Source organism: Pinus tabuliformis, chromosome 5_1 (genome assembly GCF_031772625.1).
Source record: "Pinus tabuliformis cultivar Carrire ecotype Pingquan chromosome 5_1, CPIR1, whole genome shotgun sequence".
In the NCBI taxonomy this organism is placed as follows: Eukaryota; Viridiplantae; Streptophyta; class Pinopsida; order Pinales; family Pinaceae; genus Pinus; species Pinus tabuliformis.
The window spans coordinates 212563250-212581595 of NC_142305.1; the positions used below are offsets into that span (position 1 = coordinate 212563250).

At 38.7% G+C, this 18346-nt stretch overlaps 1 protein-coding gene across 2 annotated transcripts in view; it reads left to right on the plus strand.

Moving 5' to 3' along the window:
- Positions 1-18346, plus strand: part of APC6 (anaphase promoting complex 6) — a 320808-nt gene that overhangs the window by 196984 nt on the left and 105478 nt on the right. For both annotated transcript variants that reach the window (XM_089431967.1, XM_089431966.1), the window contains exon 12: positions 7319-7401. In XM_089431967.1, the coding sequence (XP_089288093.1) occupies positions 7319-7401 (83 nt within the window). The remainder of the gene's footprint in view (positions 1-7318; positions 7402-18346) is intronic.

The window sequence follows — 18346 nt, forward strand, 5'->3', positions numbered from 1 at the left end:
CATTTTGTGACTGTGTTTTCTTCTTGTAGGAGGGCCGAGTTAGAGGAGCTCTAGATCAGATCTGTTGGGGTATCTTTGAAGGATCAAGGATAACGTTATGCCACCTGGAAGCTACAGGAAGACTGTGTGTTAGGCCACAGGCGATAACACCACAATCAAGGTTTGTTCATGAGTGTTTAAGGGCTCATATATGCCCAGATCATCAGCATAATCTAGGAGCTGTCTTGTGAGTTAATACTACTAAGGTTAAAGGCTGTTTTGATGACTGTTGGAGGATTGGTGCTGTAATGTTTGGTGCCCTAACTGCTGAAGCAGTGACAACTAGTGCAGCGAAAGACATCAGAGTTCTGGGAGATGTTTTGGGTCAAAGGTTGATCATGATTGGCTTAGTTTGCTGAACATCCTGTTGATACCAGATGTATGATCTTCAGAGGAAAATTCTGTCCTGTACGACCAGCATTGTCTTCTCTGGTCACGTCTTTTCTACTGCTGTCATAAATATCAGTCTTGTATATTTGTACTCTCTCTCTCTTTCTCTGCTGAACTTTGAAGATAAAAGAAGATTTGATCAAGGGGTTTCCCCACACATTGTGGGGTTTGTCCCTGGCTTGCGCCATATCTTGTGTCCTCTTGTCTTGGCTTGTCTTCTGCATATTATATTTATGTTCTATCTGCAGTTTATCGTAATGCTGATGTGATTGCTAACTGTGAAAATTTAAATAAATTGCTCTAGCATAGAACATACCAAAAATTAACAATGACAGATTGTAAAGACTACACAAAAGTGTGGGGACAACAACCTATTTTATGTTTATCAGTCAACCGACTATGTCAAAACAAGTGTTGCAAACATCTCGATAACATCCCGATTTTATCTCGAAATCACGATTTTTTGGGCTAGCCGATGTTTGCAGATTTTTTACCAATATTTTGCCGATTTTTACGATGTTCACAACATTGGTCAAAACACCTTTAGGGAATTAGCCTATGTCACATGGTTCACATTCAAGTCTAGGTTCTACAAGGATGAAGTTCGATTCAAATCCAAATTCATTGATAAGATTCAAATAAGGTTTGTCATTAGGTTCGAGAGTAATGAGAGTCTTTGCCTATATATGTTGATTTGGGGTAGCATCGGATGTGCTCTAGCCATGAAAATTGGTGGAGAGACTAAAACACATCAGATCTCCAAAACTCAGAAATCATTTTGGAAAATTCCATTTGGATGAAGAGCTATTAAAATAATTAATATTTTTAATGAGTTCCTAAGTCTATCTTAGGAAAATAAAAATATTAATGGGTATTAATAAAGATAAGGATGAGAAGCTTCTAAGAGACGAAGATCAAGTCTATTCTAATCTTAGCCGTTGATTAGGGACTTAATCTCGGCTGTTGATTCATCAACAGGAAAAGTATAATAAAAGGCTTGAGGGTCAGTTGGAGATATACTGAGGGAGACCAGTTAGTTCAATTTATGGAGCAGGGCTTGCTGAGAAATTCGAACTAGAGGTTTGGATTGCAGCAAGAGGTAGCAAGTACATAACAGAGAGGCAAGAACGGTACTGGAGGACCAGAGCAGAGTTCAGAGAGGCAGACGTAGAGCTACTTATGATGACGTAGAGGCAGCTGGGCAGTGCAGTCACTTGAGGGCCTGCATGGGCGACATAGAGAGCACAAGTGTTGTCGCAGTGAGGTAGATGCTGATGCAGAGGGTCTAGGCATTGCACAGAGGCTAGCTGGATAGATGTTGAGCCTAGGGGAGGCACCAGAGGATTTGTCTCTATTGGGTGAGCCAGTTTCACACCCTAGTTGTACTCGAGAAAAGCTTAATAATAAAATCCTCCTCTGCTGCATCGGTTTTCCCACATTGGGTTTTTCCGGGGACAATTTTCCAAAAATATCCGTGTTGATGTGTTTGATATTTGTGCATGTATTTGTTTCTATATTGTGGCATGGTCCTACAACAAATAGTTAGAGTTTCAAGCTTTAACTTCCTCAACCCTGTCAACACAAAGAGTGAGCATAATACATTTGAATTTTCTCTGCAAAACCAACACTCAAACTTAGTGGAAAGGAGAGAGAAATGTTAACAAATATAATCTACAAATATTCTACAAAATTTAGTCTAAGGAATTGGAGCAAAACTCCAATTCTTGCTTAATTTTCAACATGCTCTTCAAATAGCAAAATAAAATTGTTATTAGCACAAGAAATTGAGACAAATAATTTTAAATGAAATTGGTTTTTGAAATACAAGCTAAAGGCCATGGATTCCTGCAACACAAAATCGTAAGATGTGGCCTTGGGAGATGACAAATGCGGGTTCTTCAATGAAGTTTCTCAAGAGTGGGATGATTCCTCCAAGAATTTCCCCACGGTTGAGGCTTGATCCAAGAGATGTCTGTACACAATTTCAAATACACATTAGATCCACATGGGTTAAAATAAATACAATCATAAAGAGATCTTAGAGATTTATTTGAAAATAAACTAAAACTTTCTCTATCTAGAGAAAACTATCAAAACCAAATGCCAATGTGAGATAGCTACACATTAACAAATCTCTAAAAGTAATATGGAAATCATGGACATAATAACATAAGTAGAAACATGAAGCACAATGATCGAGATATTACCATGCTCAATAAGAACAACAGCTCATAAGTGAACCCCAAAGTCTTTTATTGCAATAGAACATAATTGTACATAAGAGCAGAGATTCCCTAAGCACAATAGCTCGTTTTCATTGGATACATTGTGAGAGCCCATGGCTCTATTATATAGAAGTTTGGGAGCCAATCCTAATGCAAATAGTGATAATCCCAAAGCAAATGGCTGACAATCCCAATGCTCCTTCATGCAAATTCGAATTTCCCAAGTGGCATCAAGAATCCCTCAAGCAAAATCGAATTCCATGATGACATGACAAGTGTAGAAGTGTAGGGACCCATGTGGGGACAATTGCGCACAAAAATCCCTGCCAAATATTCTCCCAAATCCTCCCAAATGTGCATTAACTCCACAAATTCAAATTTTCCATGTAAGCAACTTCCTCATTTATTGCCAGAAATTCGATTTCCTTGAGTGGGCCATGTATTTATGATACAGGGTGCCAAGTCATCCTCCACTTGTCTTTTGACTCATTCCTTTCACTTGAGATAATTTCCAAGTCATTTGCATATCATTTTGTCACATGGAGCTATTTATTTTTCTCCATTTAATTTATTTTTGGTTTAACTTATTGCTAGATTTTCCACTAAACTTAGGAAAATGGGTTTTGAGGGCCTGGAACACATTTTTAACCCCTCAAAGCAAGGTTGCACGAAATGGGGAAACGGGTATGAGTTTCCGAAACGGGAAGCGATATGAAACGCGACCTCCCCAAATTTTGGAAATGGGGAAACGCGAATATATATATATATATATATATATATATATATATATATATATTAGGACATTTAAGAAATAGGTGCAATCATAAAGCATATATGATACATTCTAATTTATTACATTATGATAAAATTGTCAATTGTCAATGCATAAACTATAAGTCTCTAAATTTACATCACATTTACTCATGAATGATCACATAATGAAAATAAAAATATCCAAAATCAACCATGAGAAATTTCCATACCCTAGTACATGATAAAATCCAATGGAAACATTGCAATCCCCCCATTCCTGAAATCCTGAAAAACAAAAAAGTCTGCTGGATTTTGAGTGAGATCTAAAATTCTACTTTCTCCATATGAAATCCAATGAGGGCAAAACCACTCTCAAACATCCTGAGTCATTTCATGGTAATGTTAAATATTTAAGTAAAAGGATGAAAATGAAAAATAAATGAGAATATCACTTTTACTTTAAGAATTTAACATTACCATGAACTGCATATGCCTCAAACTTCCTAATGAACTGCATATCAACACTAGGGCAAAAGTTCACTTTTATAACTTTAGACAGGCATCTACAAGCAACTAGAAGTCACTAGGATAACCTAAAAATAAATTAGAAAACAAATTACAAAAAACACAAGTAAAATGCCGAAACGTGAGTCGTACGGCTATGAAACGCGTTTTTGGCCGTACTGGCCACGTTTCAATTTTGTGAAACATGGCAGTACGGCCTGAAATGCGTTTCACGGCTGTACCACACGCGTTTCAGTGTTTCGTACTCGTTTCCGTATGGAAACGCCCTCCTGCCCTACGTTTCCTGCAACATAGCCTCAAAGTGTGTCATAGTAGAAAGTTGAGGGTGAGGTGTAATTATGATCACACATACCCCATACAAATTCTCTAGACATCACTTATTACATTTCATATACAAAATTTATTCCAATTTCCACCCTCGAGAAATTTTAAAAATTAAAAAATCACCCTTTAGACCTAATCAAATTCCACGAATTTTTTTGTGTGATCTAGTATCGTAATATACAATGACCCTAGACAATAGGACTCACCCAAGGCCTGACCATCAAGCTGCACTCTAGCTTTGGGGTGATGCTTAGAGGAAAAAAACTCAATTAATTATTAAGTCCTCGTAAGGATATGATAATTAACCAAGTGAAAAAAAATTCCTAGAGTAAACTCACTTGATGACAAGGTCCGGAGTTACTTAGGTTTGTTACATGACTCGACTCCTTATACTAGTATCACTTTTACATTGTCCTTGCAGGGCTTGTGGAATTTTAGTACAACAAAAAAAGATGGGAAGAAGAAGTAGAGTTGAAAAACTCTAATGACATGATGAACTCTGATGGTACATTCAAGCTTTTGATACACCCTTGGGCATTGAGTCTTAAAAAAATCTAAAGGTGCTACTCCAATGGTCAACAGTTCCTATGGGGAGAAGCTGCCAACATTGTCGTATATGTATAGAACAAGACTCCTCATTGAGCATTATATGACAAGATTCCTGAAGAAGTATTCACAAACACGAAACTTGGTGTTAGTCATTTAAAGATCTTTGGTTGTCCTGTTTATTTTCATGTACCAAAAGAAAAGAGGAGCAAGCTTGAGGCTTCAGGTAAGAAACGTATGTTTGTGGGATATTTGGAAGATTCTAAAGCATTTAGAATTTGTATCCCTGGTTAAAGAACAATAGACTTCAGTAGAGATGTAACATTTGATGAAGATGCAACTCTTGAAAAAGTAAGAATTAGTCCTCCTATCTCTTTTAAAGAAACAAATGATGATGTGGATTCCTCTACCCATGAACCTGATCATGAGGACCTAGATGAACTTGTTGAGCCTATGGATCCATTAGATCCTCCTCCATATAGGAATATGCCTCTATCGCTTCGTGATACTCTACAAGATGCTGAAAAACATACTGCTCCCAGGGGCACTTTGAGAGAAAGCAAGAAGCCCAGTCGATATCAAAACTATGTTGTTGCTATGAGTTCTATCATATAAAGTGAACCTCAATCATTTGAAGAATCAAAAAAGCACCAAGTATGGAAGGTACATGACAAAAGAACCCATGTATGTAGATTGAAGAAAGCACTCTATGGCTTAAAGCAAGCCCCTAGGGCTTGGTATTCTTGCATTGAGAACTACTTAGTAAAGTTGTGATTCACAAGGAGCAGTGCTGATCCAAACCTCTACTTCAAAGTTGTACAAGGTATGCCTTTGATTTTGGTATTATATGTTAACGATCTGCTTTTGACAGGTAATGAACTTCTGATGATTCAGTGAAAGAGGGAGCTTGCATCTGAAATTGAAATGAAAGACCTTGGGATGATGCACTTCCTTTTGGACCTAGAGGTCTGATAGAGACCCCGTGAAATTATCCTCTCCCAAGGGAAGTATTTTGTAAAGGTATTGGAAAGGTTTGGATGGTAGAGTGCAAATCCATGACTCCATGAGCACTCCCATGGAGATGACTTCAAGAAACTCTGTGGTGATGAAGCTGGATCTGATTTATCTGATCCATCTGAGTATCGTCATTTGATTGGAGCATTGATGTTCCTAGTGAACACTCGTCCTGATATTTGCTATGCTATAAACACCTTCAGTCAATTCATGACCGAGCATTTACATAATCACTGGGTTGTTGCTAAGCATGTGCTTAGATATTTGCATGGGACAACTAATTTTGGTCTTCGATATACTATTGAAAAAATAAAGTTGCATGGTTATACTGATGCTGATTGGGCAGGCAACATTATGGATAGAAAAAGCACTTCAGGATGTTGTTTTAGTTTGGGATCTACCATGATCTCTTGGATGAGTAGGAAATAGAAATCAGTTGCACTGCAGTAAAAGCTGAGTATATTTCTGCTAGCTTAGCTAGTTGTGAAGCTGTATGGTTAAGAAAACTCTTTGGAGAGTTATTTGAGCAAGTCCTGGATACTAAAGTGATATTTTGTGATAATATGAGTTGGATCCAATTGTCTGAGAATCCTGTATTTCATGACAAATCCAAGCACGTTTAAATCAGATATCATTTCATTCGAGACATGGTACAGAGAGGAGTAGTGAGACTCCAGCATATTTAGACTGATGAGTAGATTGCTGATACACTTACCAAAGCACTTCCGAAGAAGAAATTTCTAGTCTTCAGAGATATGGTTGGATTAAGGGATGTAACTCTTTTGGGTTCAGGACCCGGTTGATCAAGAACACTGAGATGTGTGCTCTTCCCCCCTAGTTGAGTTCCCAGGGATGAGGAATTAACCTAGTGAGCTCCTGGAGATGAGGGACCTCCAATCAGGAGTATGCCCTAGTCATGCATCTTTTTTCCTACCCATCTGGCCGATGGGTGCAGGCTGCTTGACATCTGATGGTGATCCTTACTAGTCATGGTAAGTTGTATCTCATAAATGTTGATCAAACCCTCGTAAATGTTGTCGTTTCCCAAACAGCATTTTATGGTTGGAGTCAAATTTCCCTTCTTTTTCATGGGATATTTTTATTGGTTACTCTTCTCTTGGCCACACTTTTAAAAAAACTACCTTTTCTTAGTTTTCCAAAGTTAGTGGAAATATTTTCTTCCGAAATAGAGTTTTCCTCCATGTTTATTGCTATGGATTAAACACTTCTAACTCTGATGTTCTCAGAGTTCTCTTTTATTTATTTCAATGGATATCCATTTTTAACATAATTTTTACATTTTATGGTTGGGGAAAATCTACAGTCTTGTCAAGAATTTAAATACAATATTTGTGCCTTTGGTAACACATAGAAATTTAAGGTGCTTAGTTAATTGTATATGATATCAAAGCATATTTTCTCCAAATTAGTATAGCTAGCATTTATTTTTATCTCTGGCTTCTAAGGAGTGCGTTGACTAACTAAAGTTTTCCTATTTCCAGTTTTTCATGCAGGCGAAAAGGATTTGCCCTACAGATCCTCTTGTGTATCATGAACTGGGAGTCGTGTCTTATAAAACCCAAGAGTAAGAAACTAGTGTTAGGATTTTTTTTTTTGGTTTTCTGTGTCCTTTTCAATCTATATGTTTGCTCCCTTTTCATATTTTATTGTGTTTTTTCAATCAGGGAACTAACTTACTTTTATTAGAGTTCTTATGAATTTGATTCTAAAAGAATTTCTTGCCTATGTTATTGAGTCATTTCCTCTTCCCCTTAGATATTCCTTGATATGTATAATATTTAGATCATTCTTGGATGCATCTTGGATAATTCGTGTTCTGTTCCAAAAGGGATTGAATATCTATCTGTTTGGGAAATAGATTCCTATGCCATATGCCCCTTCCTATGAAAGAAAAATGAATAGAAAATATTAAATAAATCAACATTTATAATAGTTTTAGCAATTAGAAAATTGAATATATGCTAGTAAAATTTATTGTTACTGTTACTGCAAAAATTTAGCAGCCTAGTGCAAAGCCTTGTTGGGCACTCTAGGTTAAGGGCAGCAATGAGATCCACCATCGCTGTAACCTTAGTGGCTGTTCCCTGTTGTTCTGTGATGGATATTATCACAAGAAGGGACGCTTCCCCAAAACGTCTTGGAGAGTAAGTGACCCAAGGATTCCTTTGGCTAAATAACCCCTGAGGAAGCTGTTATTGCTCGAATTCTCCCTAGAGCAAATGTCCCAATCTCACCAAGGGGAGTACCTAGGGATACTAACAGGCAAACCATCCACTGCCACCTTGATGGCCTTGCCCTTCACTTCTAGGTTTTGTATGTGTGTTTTTCCTAGCCTAAGGGGGGTTTCTCTATGCTTGTTTTCGATTCAAATATTTTTGGGTATGAATGATCCTGTGAATTGGATTAAATGTTAATATATTCCTAAGGTTGTGGTATGATGATGATTTGTTTGTTGATTCTTTCATGCCAAACATCAATAAAATAAATTTGCAGCATAGGTAAGGATACATTCATTTCAAGCCCATGATTTAAAATAGTGAATATTTGTTAGAGTGGTGTGAGTCAACAAATGTTTTTTCTGAGCAAGAAATGGCTCGTAGTATGGGCGTGTCTAGTGCTATAGCGCTCAAATATACTTTACGTGAGGCTTATACGAGAGTGTAATCTTCCCAAAGGCTGTTTTCAGTGCGCTATAACAGTCAAGCGTGCAAATAGTTGGCTTCGGGTTTTGCCCTGGTGTGACTTCTGATATACTCAAGATACATGGACTGATGTTCGTGTTCAGTTCTGTCTAATGCAATACTACTCAAATGGGTACGAACAATGGTAAACTAGACCTCCAACAAGGCGAACCTTAAGTTTAATGAGCAGCCTTCTGAAGTCACAAGTTTTCCCTGCGTGTATGAGTCCCAAACCACATTTCTAGTGTTTTATCGACAGATCCAGCTGTAATTTATAGACTCCACAACTTGTCTCTAGCCCATATCACTAAGGGAATTTCTTGCTTAAAAGTTTATGCAGAACTCATGTGTTTGTGCTCATTAACATACACAATCATCATCATTTACTTCATTGAAAATGCGTGAAACAAAAGTATGATTGCTTGATAGATAACTGTCACAAAATATTCCAAGAAATCCTTCGAACCAAATCATCCAATATTTGCACAAATTCGATGTATTTGGAAACGCTTCAAGAAATCTTGTCAATTTAGGAAATATCACACGAGTTTGGTGTTGAAAAAATAATATATCATTTCTTTAACCTTTCATGGAAATAAATCATCATTTAAAAGAAACAAGACAATATCATTGATTGCATGAATCAGGTGAATAATATATCAAAGTAAATCTTCCAAGTGCAAATTTAATGCAATTAAAACCCTTTCATAAATTTCTCATTCAACAATAACCATGAGATCATTACTTTCAATTAAGCAAATTCTCCATTGCTCATGCATCTGTTAGCATCATTATAATTCCATCTCAAATACATATAAGTCATCATTTAGAGAAGGTAAATTTTAATCACTCAATGGGTGTGTGTGTGGGGATCAAAAGAAGAAGTCCCAGAAAAGTTATCATGAGTTAGTCATACCAGTTTAGAAGAAAACACATGAACCTATGCATCAGATTCGTTAAAAGTAAAGTCCATGATATGTACCAAATGGTGAAAATAAATTTTCAAATGGAAATTCTAATCTGATATTTGTTCCAACTTAAGTCAGCAGCAAATGAAGTATTACTTATGTAAATTGATTTTTATGCAATTCAGTCAATTGTCAAGCAAATTTTGTATCCCAAAGAGACAGAGCATTCAAATCTTGTGCTCAAGATTTATTCATAACATGAGCTATCTAATAGATAATGTTCAACACATGTTGACAAATTTGCAAATATGACCAAGCGAGAAATCCAATCCATAATTTGGCAACCTTTCTAAAAATGCATAAATACTTTTAAATTTTGGTCGCTTTAGGGTTTAGATCTTTCTTTCTTTGTCACACCACCAATAATCAAATGCTGTAGATTTTAACATCCCATATATGTTGCATTAGACTCAAAACCAACCTAATCTCAAATTTTGTCAATGACACCAGTTTATTAGTCTTTTCAATTTTCGTGCAAGGTAAATGAAATTGTTCCAAGCTGTGAAAATTCAGGAAATGTGATAGCGAAGTCAAATTTACGTGTGAAAATTTGAAATCAACCCGAACATTTAGCTCTGTACTGTTACCAAAATTGAGGCTCTATGGACTTGGTGTAAAAGAATCAATCGACTTTCAAGGTATGCCACGAGGATTTGAATAAAGGAATGGCTTAGGAGGAGCTGTTAGTGGTGATGACACTCAGAACTATGGGCTCGATTCGTGGGTGCATAAACCGCAGGTGAAGTGTGGGATGGTGGGCTCGATGTCGATGCTCTTGGAGGGCTTGGCCGATTACGGGCTGCCAGGATGTGTAGGGAAAATGTGGCCTCAGATTGAAATGTGGGATGCAGATGGAGTTTTGGAGCAGGGGAGCTTCGTAGTAGCGAGCAGATTTAACATGGAGTGTACTGTGGTCTTGACTGTTTGGAGAGAGGGTCAGTGCATGGTAACATTTGAGAGGAGAAGGCAGGTCGATTTGTGGTTCGGTCTTGTTGCTCGACTACAGGGAGAGTTTGGACGCGGGGGCTTCATAGGGGGTGTCGATGGGCTCGATGCCCTTGGTCGTGGTCTCGGCCTGTGTTTCTGGTTTCGCGAAGTAACTTGAGAAGGTGGGGTTCGGTTTGCCCCTCCCCCCACCTTGAACTTTGATTTTAATTTCCTAATGATTTATTATTATTAATAATATAGAAAGAAGAAACAAAGAAACTATATTAATTTCCACGAGGCTAAAGATAGCCTATGGGACAGATTTCTTCTTCATTTGCTTGATGTATTCGGCCATTTTTCTGTGAAGCTTCACAATAAATGCTCCCAGGTTCTCGACAAACCCCTCGCTAAATAGATTATCCCAAGAGCTAGCTGCCAACATATATGCACAACTTTCCCTATTGTCTTTGAAGGCCTCACATTCTAAAATGAAATGCTTTTTTGTTTACACCCCTTGCTAAATAGATTATCCCAAGAACTAGCTGCCAGCATATATGCATAACTTTCCCTATTGTCTTTGAAGGCCTCACATTCTAAAATGAAATTCTTTTTGTTTACACTTTTCCAGAAGAACAAAAAATATATACTGTTTCCTCCCATACTTCTTTTAGCCTTTTCGTGCGCCGTGTTTCAGAACGGAGTTGATGAGAATTAGTCCTTAACTGAGCAATAAGAATTTTGGCTCTCCAAGAGAGATTGGCCTCTGTGTATGCTTTTGGTTGATGACTATTTTTGATTTTTGGTAGCACCAGATGTGCTCTAGCCTTGAAATTTGGAGGAGAGGCTAAGGCACATGAGATTTCCAAAACCCAGAAATCATTTTGAGAAATTACACCCGGATGAGGAGTTATTAAAATAATTAATATTTTTAATGGTTTACTAAGTCTAAACATAGGAATATAAAAATATTATTGGGTATTAATAAAGATAAGGGTGAGAAGCTTCTAAAAGACGAGGATCAAGTCTGTTTTAAGCTTAGCAGTTGATTAGGGACTTAACCTCAGCTGTTGATTCATCAATAGGAAAAGTATAAGAGAAGACTTGAGGATCATTTGGAGACACACCGACAGATACTCAGTATCTCAAGGAAAATCAATTCTCAAGTAGAGGAGATCGATTTTAGAGGGAGAGTTGCAGGGTGGAGGAAGAGGAGGGCATCAGCAGCAGGTAGCGACAGAGGAGGAGGTGACGCAGGGACAATGGGAGAGAGCGCAGAGAGAGACGCAGTCCAGAGTAGAGACGCAGAGCCTTCACAAGCTGACGCAGAGGGACGCAGAGCCACTCAGAGCCACGCTGGGCCATGCAGAGTGATGCAGAGGTGACACAGAAGTGGGAGTAGGGTCTCCAAAGTGTTAGAAGGTCTCAAAGAGAAAGTCTGAGGTGTTTTCTTTCCGTTTCTCTATAAAATAACTCCTTGTAAAAGCAATTGCTGCTGAAGATTAATAAATCCCTCATTTGCTGCACCGATTTTCCCACATTGGGTTTTTTCTGGGACAATTGTCCAAAAATAACTGTGTTGATGTGATTGGTTCTTGTGCATGTAGTTTTTCTTTGGGTAATTGTGTGATAACTGCAGTAGAATTTATTTTAATATTTATTGAAGGGATTTCGTAAATAACTATTGCGAATAATAAGTAGGTGAAATAAATCAGTTGTTGCAGTATTAGAATTTTAGTTTAGGAATTTTCACATGGTATCATAGCAGAGATCCGACAACAAGAGAGGAAAAACGATTGTGGGTCAAGAGCATGATGCAGAGGCATCAACTCAAGGGGACTCGCACAGATTTCCAGAAGAATGCACAAGGGACATAAATTACGATTATTCTATGTTAACTTCCAGGTTGGAAGAAAGTCATTTTCTTAGCAAGCTTTGCCTCCTTGAGGGTTTGGTATATAGACAATGGAGCTTCCTGGCATATGACAGGAATTCGTGAATGTTTTTCAGATTATCAGGAAGAAAGAATGAATTTTCAGATCACCATGGGAAATAAGGAAAAGTGTATGCCAGTAGGAAGAGGTACTATAGTTTTTCAAACCGAAGCAGGAGAGCGGCTTCGAACAACCAATGTGCCAGAATTGGGGATGAACTTACTTTCCGTATCTCAACTTCAGAACAAGGGCTATGATGTTTTCTTTGTTAAGGAGAAAGCATATGTAAAACAACCAAATCGGAAAAAGAAGGCCTAGATTGGAATCATAAGTAACAGGTTGTATAGGTTGCAACTAGAATCACCAATGGCATTGATAGGCAGTAATGGAGACAAAGATTTGAATGAACTATGGCATAAGAGGATGAGACACTTACACCATGGGGCTCTGAGAATTCTAAGGATAACAGTATTAGGATTTCCAGAACTAAGTACTGAACGAGATGATGTATGCAGAGGGTGCACTCTCGGCAAGTTTGCCAAAGCAACGTTTTCCAGAAGTAACAATAGAGCTAAGAGTGTGCTAGGATTGATACAGTCAGACATCTGCGGACCGATGTCCACAAAATCTCTTAGTGGTGCTGAATACTTCATCACCTTCATCAATGACCATTCCAGGAAGACTTGGATCTACTTCCTGAAAACCAAGGATGAGGTTTTCCATCGATTCAAAGAGTTCAAGGCTTTAATGGAGAATTTCACGGTAAAGAATATAAAAGTGTTGCGCTTAAACAATGGTGGAGAGTATGTTGACAAGGCTAAGGAAGGGATCAAAACAGAGTGGACAACTCCCTACAATCTGAAGCAGAATGGAGTAGCAAGAAGAAAAAACAGGACTATTGTGGAAGCAACTAGGGCAATGCTGTATGACCAGGATATGCCTAAATTTCTGTGGGCAGAAGTATGCAACACGACAGTGTATGTCTAGAACAGGACCCCTCATAGGGCATTGGGGAAAATCACTTCGGAGAAGGTCTTCACTGAGACGACACCTGAAGTCAATCATTTCAGGATATTTGGGAGTTTAGTGTATTGCCGTATACCCGAAGAGAATAGAAAGAAATTAGATCAAACTGCTGAGAAAAGATATCTTGTGGGATATAGCGAGAATGATAAGGCATATAGAGTCTATCTTCCATGGAGTAGGAAGGTAGTAGTTCAGTGGGATGTAAAGTTCATGGAGGATAGAGCTTTTAGGAAATCTCGAGAAATGCCTTCCGAGGAGTAGTCAAAAGACGAGCCATTTGTCAAACCACTTCAACCAGTGGAAACTAGTACCAGAAATTCCCTTGAAGACAAAGCTTCAGAACAGGAGGAATCTCAGGAAGAGGAAGAGTTGATAGATGTGCCTACTACTAGTGGAAGAACGAACCGAGAACTCCAACAGATTCTAGGGATACAAAAGACTTCATTGGTGCACCCAAGAATAGTAAAAGGGAGCGAAGACAGCCAGATAGATACCATGCCTTATTACCTCAGATTGGAGAACCTTCTAGTTTTCAGGAGGCCACTCAACATGAAGTATGGGTGGATGCTATGGGAGAGGAATACAACTCTATAATGGTCAATGATGTCTGGGAAGTGGTTCCTAGGCCTCAGGAAAGATCAATTGTAGGTTCGAGATGGATCTACAAGGTCAAATATGCTACAGACGATAGTGTGGAGAAATACAAAGCCAAGTTTGTGGCTAAGGGGTATGCTCAGAAGGAAGGGATAGACTACGAAGAAACCTTCGCCCCAGTAGCCAGGTATACGTCTATTAGAACCGTGATATCTTTTGCAACACAGATGGGGTGGGAGATTCATCAGATGGATGTCAAGACGACATTCTTGAACAGGGTAATAGAAGAGGAAGTATACATTGAACAACTAGAAGGTTTTGAGACACATGAGAAGAAATCTCATGTATGTAGATTAAAGAAAGCCTTGTATGGGCTTAAATAGGCACCTAGGGCATGGTATGTTCGAATAGATGGCTACTTGCAGAAGATGGGGTTCGTCAAGAGTGACGCATACCCTAATCTCTACTATCTGGTTGTAGAGAAGGAGCCTCTAATCCTAGTGTTATATGTGGATGATCTCTTCCTGACAGGATCATCTAGGCTCATCAAAGACTGCAAGAAGAATATAGCCACAAAATTCGGCATGAAGGATTTGGGACAGATGCATTATTTCTTGGGGTTTGAAGTTTGGCAGTAGAAGGGTGGGATCTTCCTTGGACAAGGGAGATATGCTATAGAAATCTTGAAGATATTCTGGATGTAAGACTATAGACTTATGGCTACTCCAATGATCACCAATTGGAAGAAGATTGATGCATTAGAAGATAACGATGTTGATCCCACCTTGTATAGACAACTTATAGGGTCCCTGATGTATCTGGTCAATACCATGCCATACATTTGTTACGTTGTCAACACCGTTAGTCAGTTCATGGTGGAACCTAAGAGGGCGCACTGGGCAACAACCAAACATGTTCTCAGGTATATACAAGAAACAATCGAGCATGGACTATTGTACACCAAAGGCAATGACATGAGGCTGAGTGGGTTCATTGAAGCAGATTGGGCTGGAAGTTTAGTAGATTGGAAAAGTATAATTGGGTAATATTTCAACATTGGATGAGGAATGACCTCCTGGTGCAGTAGCAAACAAAAATTCGGGCATAATATATGGTAGCTAGCACAACTTTGTGCGAACCCATATGGCTTAGGAAATTGCTTGTGAATCTATTTAGGAGAAGGATGGAAGCGACCATGATCATGTGTGATAATCAGAGTTGCATCAAGCTCTTTGAGAATCCAGTATTTCATGATCGGTCGAAGCACATTGATATCAGGTGTCACTTTGTCAGAGAATGTGTCGAACGAGGGGCAGTACAATTGAGATACACTCCTACAGGAGAGCAGGTGGTAGACATCCTCACCAAGGCTTTAGGAAGAACAAAGTTTGTTTATTTCAGGGAGAAGATGGGGATGGTAAAGAATCCATTGCAGTAGCAAAAATGGATAAGTGTCAGGAGTTGTAGTGCATCAGTTAGCAGTGGCAGTGCTATGGGCAGCATGATGCAACATGTTGAGAGGGAGCTGTAGTACATGTGTAGCAGTGGCAATGACAGTGTCATGGGTAGCAATACAGGAAGCAACAATGCAGGGGATGTGAGGCAGCAGGTGAAGCATCAACACAGGTACTGATGTCGAAGATCATTGTGATGTTTCTATAGTGAAACATTGCTAGAGCACATTCCTTGCTAAGGAGTGATGTTTTTTGGTAACATTAGATGTGCTCTAGCCTTGAAATTTGGAGGAGAGGCTAAGACACGTGAGATCTCCAAGACCCAAAAATTGTTTTGAGAAATTCCAACTGGATGAGGAGTTAGTAAAATAATTAATATTTTTAATGGGTTCCTAAGTCTAAACTTATGAAAATAAAAATATTAATGGGTATTAATAAAGATAAGGGTGCGAAGCTTCTAAGAGACGAGGATCTAGTCTGTTTTAATCTTAGCCGTTGTTGAGGGACTTAATCTCGGTTGTTGTTTCGTCAATAGGAAAAGTATAAGAGAAGACTTGAGGATCATTTGGAGACACATCGGAAGATACTTAGTATCTCAAGGAAAATCGATTCTCAAGCAGATGAGATCGATTTCAGAGGGACAATTGCAGTGTGGAGGAAGAAGAGGGCATCAACAACAGGCAGTGACAGAGGAGGAGGTGACGTAGGGACAGTGGGAGATAACGCAAAGAGAGACGCAATCTAGAGGAGAGACGCAAAGCCTACGCAGGCTGACGTAGAGGGACGCAAAGCCACTTAGAGCCACGCTGGGCCACACAAAGTGACGCAGGGGTGACGCAAAAGTGGGAGCAGGGTCTCCAAATTGTCAGAAGGTCTTAAAGGGAAAGTCTGAGGTGTTTTCTTTCAGTTTCTCTGTAAAAGCACTCCTTGTAAAAGCAATTGCTGCTGAAGATTAATAAAATCCTCATCTGCTGTACCGATTTTCCTGCATTAGGTTTTTGCGGGGACAATTGTCCAAAAATAAATGTGTTGATGTGATTGGTTCTTGTGCATGTATTTTTTTCTCTGGGTAATTGTGTGATAACTGCAGTAGAATTTATTTTAATATTTACTGAAGGGATTTCATAAATAACTTATTGTGAATAATAAGTAGGTGAAATAAATCAATTGCTGCAGTAATAGAATTTCAGTTTAGGAATTTTCACAACTATGAGTGGGATTAAACACTTTAATATAGTACTTTTTCTTTCTTCCTAGCTGCTTATCCCAAGTATGCTTGTGGAACTTATCCATAACAAAAGCTTTTATCTCTTGGTTGTTTATAGGACATGTGTTCAAGCAAATACCCAATTTACTAAACCATTTGTTATTTTACTGCATCTAAGTTTTTTTTTTTGTTGTTGCGTACAATCTGTCATTAAAGACAACCTTAGGCCATCTACTCTCTTCCATATGCGCTTTTTTTTAAATACTTTATGACTCGCACAATAGCAATTGCTTCAATAGGAGCAACCCCCGTTTCAATTAACAAGATAGCATAAGGAACTGCACTTCTTATCTTGAATTTGTTTGTAATCAAACGCTTCTGAATTTTCTCAATTTGTCTCCACTGCATGTCAGATGTATTGCTGGCCCATAGTTCACAACCATAGAGAATCACCAGAATCACTAGAAGCCCAAAAAGAGTTTGAGTGGTTTTCCAGTCCGATAACTCTACCTCTCTATTCCTATTTTGAAAAGCATAAAATGCTTTCCAACCCCCCAAAGTTCTTTTCTTTCTACAACCATCCCAGCTTATATTTTTGTTGAAGTCAATTCTGTAATCCACAACTTCTTCCAGAATGTTGCCTTCAAAGTAGAACTTATGCTGGTTATGTTTTCTTTTCTAAAGAAAACCACTACTTTTGTTTCGCTGATATTGACTTGCATTCCTACACTTCTAAAAAAATGCTCAAGGGATAGTAAGTGCTCTTCCAAACCAAGAGCCGATTTAGCAATCAGAATAAGGTCATTTGCATACCAAAGAAGCCTTATAACAAACTTGCCCAAATAGATACCATCACCCCCTTACGAATTTAACCACTCCTCGAGCTTGTCGATATATAAACCAAAAAGGGTAGGAGATAGTGGGCAACCTTGCTTGACCCTAATATCGCTTCTAAAACTTTCAGAAATGCCTGCTGAAGTTCTAATTTTGACTTTCACCTCTTCATACAACCTATGCATAGTGCTCTCATAAAGCAAATAAGTAAATTTAAGTTTAAACATAAAGAAAATTTTAAATCTAAGTTTAATTTATTTTATTTTTACTTTTTTTTTTTTCTAAGTAATACTATTCTATTGATATGAAACAAAATAAAAGTACATTGAGGCTCTGGCCTCAGTAGTGCTTGACAACGTTTGTTAAGAAATATCAAAGTCTAAGCGCGACTGCCCCATCGATGGGGAAACCAGTCCGTGAAAGCAGATAAAAACCCATGCAGGGGTTACAAGTTTTGACAAAAAAATACCAAACATAGCAAAAAACAACCAAAAGGAAAGTTTTTACAAAACATAACATGGCAGAAATCATCCAATCAGCATAAGAAAACGCCAGCTGGCAGAAGGGCGACACCTGGCTGCCAAGTGTCAATCGTGATGGACCTCCTGGAGGTCGTCTGGGGCAGGCTCTTCCTCGATAAGACATGCGTACTTGTACCACTCCTCTGCTGACGTGCCGCATTGAATTCCACGAGCTGGTTGAGTGCCAGCAGAGCTGCCTTCTGCTGCATGCTGGCCGGACGTGTCTCCTGCTCTGCCACCGGTTGCCTTTGTGTCTCCAGCCCTGCCTTCGGCTATTGGCTGACTGCCAACCATCTCCTCTATTGGCTGACTGCCAACCATCTCCTCTATTGTGAGATGGTTGCCAAATTTACCATTTTTTTTTTG